The 5161-nt window shown below is 35.1% G+C and overlaps 1 protein-coding gene across 4 annotated transcripts; it reads left to right on the top strand.

Moving 5' to 3' along the window:
• The first annotated feature begins 359 nt into the window (after nucleotides 1–359).
• LOC107873354 (superoxide dismutase [Fe], chloroplastic) lies at nucleotides 360–4392 on the top strand. 4 transcript variants are annotated; one of them, XM_047414763.1, is made up of 10 exons: nucleotides 408–588; nucleotides 685–734; nucleotides 1103–1130; nucleotides 2101–2159; nucleotides 2604–2792; nucleotides 3297–3468; nucleotides 3575–3648; nucleotides 3757–3783; nucleotides 3900–3923; nucleotides 4032–4392. In XM_047414763.1, the coding sequence occupies exons 1-10, from the start codon at nucleotides 537–539 to the stop codon at nucleotides 4119–4121; spliced, it is 765 nt and encodes a 254-aa protein (XP_047270719.1). In that variant the 5' UTR covers nucleotides 408–536; the 3' UTR covers nucleotides 4122–4392. The 4 variants fall into 4 exon arrangements, with proteins under 4 accessions (XP_047270721.1, XP_047270722.1, XP_016575659.1 ...); XM_047414765.1 differs by lacking the exon at nucleotides 2101–2159 and having other exon boundaries at nucleotides 360–588; nucleotides 1109–1177; XM_016720173.2 differs by lacking the exon at nucleotides 2101–2159 and having other exon boundaries at nucleotides 368–588; nucleotides 1103–1177.
• Nucleotides 4393–5161: the final 769 nt, after the last annotated feature.

Below are 5161 nucleotides of genomic sequence, written 5' to 3'. Positions count from 1 at the left end.
AAAATTTATATCAAAATTATTAAGTATTTAACTTTTATTAAAATTCATAATTAAAATACTAGTGCATATATATATGTGTGTGTGAAATGAAATCATAGATTTTGAGGGTATTTTAGTCATTATATAATTTTATATCAAAGAAAAATAGTCTTGGGATTGTTATCTCATCAATTGGATAGATAACTTATTTCGAAATTAATTATTAATCTCAAAATAAATTATCTCAAATATTTACAATCAAATATATAATAAGAAAATTTATTCTAAAATTATTATTTTATTTCAAAATTATTCACTTTAATACCTCAAACCAAACGCGCCTATAAGGGTTGGTTGAAGTGTACTACATGGAATAGAGCCGTGTACTGCAGTATATTTGTACTAGCACCACAATAGATTAGCACACTCACCTCACTATGTCGCCACGTTGACAAGAGCCCGAAAAAAAAAAGAAATTACATTAACAAAAGCTAATCAAGTCTAGAAAAGTCCCATTGTTCTCCCAACTTTTGAGTAAACAGAAGTTAGAACTGATAATGGCTGCTGCTAACTCACTGTCACTTACATCTGCTTTTCTTCCTCGTCATGGTTCCATTTCCACATTTCTCTTTCCTCCTTAATAGTTTCTCTATGTTAGACACCTTTTAGAAAAAGCATGACTAGCTAGTTTTGATTTTGATGCAGGATTTCATGGGCCATCTCATAATCAGAACGTACAATTGAGCACCCAAAAGGTATTACTGATGTAGTTGCTTCTGTTATGCGCTAAGTAATTACTTTTCATCCCAATTAATGTGGCACTTTTTTTATTTCAAAATTCAAACAAGACTATCTTTGATTGTAATTTTTTCATGGATCTTTTTAAATTATTTGAATTGTCAATTATTATGACTTATATTACTTTTTACGTAGTTTACAAATATATAAATTTTATTTCACAAAAAAACTGAAGATCTCATGCTCAAATTCACATCAAACTTAAATTGTTCCGACTCTTGAGAAGCGAAAAGTGCCACATAAATTTGTACAGAAGTTATATAGGGTTGTTTGTGAAATTAACAGCAAAATGAGTGGTTTTGATCCGTAATATTTCTGGTGGCAGAAGCAGTTTGCAAGGAAAGCTGTTTCGGGTACAATAACAGCTAAATTTGAACTCCAGCCTCCTCCTTATCCCATGGTGACTTTACAAATTAAAAACTCCTCTTTCGGATAGCTCCTTTTTTGAGTTTATATGCTCCTATTTGTTTGGGTGTTGGAGTGAAATTACTCCACCAGATTGGATATACGAGATTTATATTGCTAATCACAATCAAACCAGTGTTATCAAAAGCAAAATGCACAAAAAAGCCCTAAGGTCCATTGGGGACTTTAAGTGCATAATGGAAATAAAGTGTGGGCTTTAATGAAAAAAAGAAATAGATAACGAAAAATACAAATATATATGTTTAGTACAAGACTAATAATTATAAAGCATGAATGAAAAATATATGGACAAAAAATTTGAATTTTTTTTCTTACGATAAAGTGAAATATCAATTGTTTAGTGTTCCTCTCCTCTGGAGAGGAGAGGCAGGCTCACTGGGAAGGAAATATATGAAGACAGTGAAGTGCATATTAAGCAAAACAAAGTGCTCAACACGTTTTGAGCCTCTCTTCAGCGTTCAGTGCTTAAACGCGCTTTAACTGCACCTTTGACAACACTGAATCAGACACGTAGAAGTTTATGGGTTCTGGATTCTAAATATGTAGCTTTTGCACATATTAAGTGGACTTTTAAATCTAAGTACAGAATTTGAGCAAAAGTTGTTTGGTTCTGCCGAATGCTGAATCCTGTATGGCATAGGCGAATCCCCTATAAACATATTTTTAGAAACATAATGACTGGGATTTTGTTAGAAGATTCGTTTCCAAAATTGCTAATTTTTGTTATGATTCAGGAATTAGGAGTATATAACCTTCTAATGATGTAAAATGTTTGATTCTATCCCCGCCCCACCATTTAGATGATGCTAGATATCAACTTTTGGGATTTAAGATCCCTGAAAGGAAAGATGATTTTGGTTGTGGCCTAAATGATGTGAGTTTATTTATTTTGGGCAGGTTGGGCCTCTCCAGCATGGAACTTTCCTTATCAAATGTTTTCAGTATCAGTATTGGAAGTGTGAACAAGTTCCATTGCATACAATAGTTTTCCTTAAGGACTAAGATGAACATTTATATCACTTATTGCTTATAAATATTTCAGGAAGTAATATCAACCAACGTTATTCTCAAAGCTTGATTCATTTGATATATTTGACCGAGATATGCATATTAGACTTCTTAGGATTCTTATTTCACTCTTTGGAACAGTTTATCAAACAAGGGAAGAAGAGTACTTCCAGAAATATATGCCTGTTTTCCTTGTTCAACTACTCTTGGGCTTGAAACAAGCAAGTCATCCCTCTTCTGATAAATAATAATTTGTAAAAACATGGAAAATTTTGCAATTTATTCATAATGTGAACTCCCCCACTTCTCCTTCCTCCCTCTTCTGCCAGTTTCTCTGTTAATTTAATGTTCTACTCATGTGCTTATACATTTGACCTCTGAATATGACATAGGATGCTTTGGAGCCTCACATGAGTAGTAGAACATTTGAATTCCATTGGGGGAAGCATCATAGGGCTTATGTTGACAACTTAAACAAGCAAATAGACGGAACAGAACTAGATGGAAAGACACTAGAAGACATAATACTCATTACATATAACAAAGGTTCTCCCCTTCCAGCATTTAATAATGCTGCTCAGGTAAAATAACACTTCTCTCTTGCGGTCAGTGGCTAGCTTGAAGGGTGTGATCAGTTGAACACCCTTCGTCGTAATTTTGTACTATACTTTTTATACATATATATTAAATCTTGAACACCCTTAGCAAAATTCATGTCTTCGCCACCGCCTGCCCCTCCTTTGTCTTTTAACCAAGTGAGGGGCTTCCCAAGTGGTTTACTTGCTCAGGAAAGAGAGTTTGGTAATATACAATCAAGTCAAGTCTTTATCAATGAAGTTCTAATCTGTTTGGATGGCCATAAAATGAGATTCCTTACATGAGTATAATATTTCATTTTTAAATTGTCCAAGTTCCTTATGGAAACTTAATATTTGATTGTTGTATGTGTTTGTAATATAGTTTTTAAGTTGTCTCAGTAAGTCATTGGCTATAACAAATCAGTCTCTGGGTTCAATGGTTTATGCACTTTTAGCTATTTTTTCCGTGTAATGCCGAGTCTATTTATATCTCCTTCCGCATTGCAGGCCTGGAATCATCAGTTCTTCTGGGAATCCATGAAGCCAAACGGAGGAGGAGAGCCATCTGGTAAATTATTAGAACTAATCAACAGAGACTTTGGTTCCTATGATACATTTGTTAAAGAATTTAAGGCAGCTGCAGCAACACAATTTGGTTCTGGTTGGGCCTGGCTTGCATGTGAGAAACTCGTTGCCTTTTATCTGCATGAATCTTTGTCTCTGTTCAACCTTTTTGTTATAATTGAGCCAAACAGCTGAAAAGTGATTCATTTGTTATGTCATAGACAAACCCGAAGACAAAAAGCTTGCTCTGGTGAAAACTCCTAATGCTGAAAATCCTCTTGTTTTGGGCTACACCGTGAGTAAAACGCATGCTTCTCTATTTCTTTTGTTCATGGGATTTCATCTGACATAGCCTAGTAGTAATCTTATGGTATAAGTCTCACTACTGTGGTTTTGGTTGCAGGCACTGCTCACGATAGACGTTTGGGAGGTAAGCAGAACACACACACCTTGTCATCAATCCACCTGAATTTGTTATTGTTTTCCCTGTTGAAATGATTTAAGAAGCCACGTCTTATTCTTTTACTTTTGTGTTTGATACTGCAGCATGCCTATTATCTGGACTTTCAGGTGAGCCTAGCTGATGAACTACTTTAATAATTTATTGGATGTTCCATATTCCCTCAATAAAAGTTTTTGAACTCTCTTAACAGTAGCACTACCATCTTTTGCTTGTAGAATCGGCGACCTGACTATATATCTATCTTTATGGAGAAGCTCGTGTCATGGGAAGCAGTCAGTTCTAGGCTTAAAACAGCAACAGCTTGAGCTGCTTAGCAAGGAGACAGAAAGGAGGAAGAGGCAAATCTAGGAGGCACTGAAGGGAGAAAGATGTACGCTGAGAGTACATATTTGAGGCAGAATGATTTTTGTTAAAGAGAGTCTATGTTCTATCCTGCCATCCTCCTTTTTCAGTGAGGGTTCTAGATGTCTTCTTTGAGATTATGAGATGTCTTATTATGTGTACTTTGAAAGAGTCGAGTGATGTTCTAAATTCTGATAACTATATTGTTATGTTCTTAAGCAGTTGATGGCTAAATTAAAGTTGTGTGGAACAACAATGTAGGACACGAATAAAAAAATCTATTGCACTAATCGGAATGATGGGAGAACGAATCCAAATTGGTGTAAAATAGGCCCTTTACTACTTCGCAATTGCTATATGGGACGAAGGGCATTCTACCAATTGAGTACTTGACCCAATATTCCTTTTTTTTTTTTTTTTTTTTTTTAAAAAAAAGAAGTTGAAATTGTTTCGCCATAGCATTCAAGTCATGCCAGCGTCTTTTTTCTTTTCCTAGTTGCTGCATCACATGTAGAGGAAGCTTGCCCAAGGTTGATTCGTTTATGCTGGACTTGAAAGAGGTATGGGTCGTTTTGTTAAGGGATGGGATAGAAAAACTTTATTAGAATTGCAATTCAAGCGTTGTATTGCTTTTAATTACAATGGGAACTTATATATATACTGAAATTCGCGAGAGATAAAAAAGAAATTCACGAGAGATAAAAAAGGCAACAAAAGATTTATTAGTATCCTCCTGGTTTGGTTCTAACAGTCAGGAGGATATTGAGGAATCTTTTGTGGAATAAATCTTGGTTGAGGAAATCTTCGTGCTATGGCAGCACATTGGATGAGATTTGATATCAAGTGATTAGCTCTTTCCTTGTGTGGGTAATGAACCATAGTTGCAGCTCTTTCCTCATTCTTTTCACCCTTTTTCAAGCTCGAGGCAATGACCGAATGTACTCCTAGCTTGTCCCTAAAATGTCGAAATGGGAGTTTTGACAAAGGTTTGGTGAAGATATCC

Source organism: Capsicum annuum, chromosome 6 (assembly GCF_002878395.1).
Source record: "Capsicum annuum cultivar UCD-10X-F1 chromosome 6, UCD10Xv1.1, whole genome shotgun sequence".
Taxonomy (NCBI): domain Eukaryota; kingdom Viridiplantae; phylum Streptophyta; class Magnoliopsida; order Solanales; family Solanaceae; genus Capsicum; species Capsicum annuum.
This window is presented reverse-complemented; position numbering and strand designations above follow the sequence as displayed.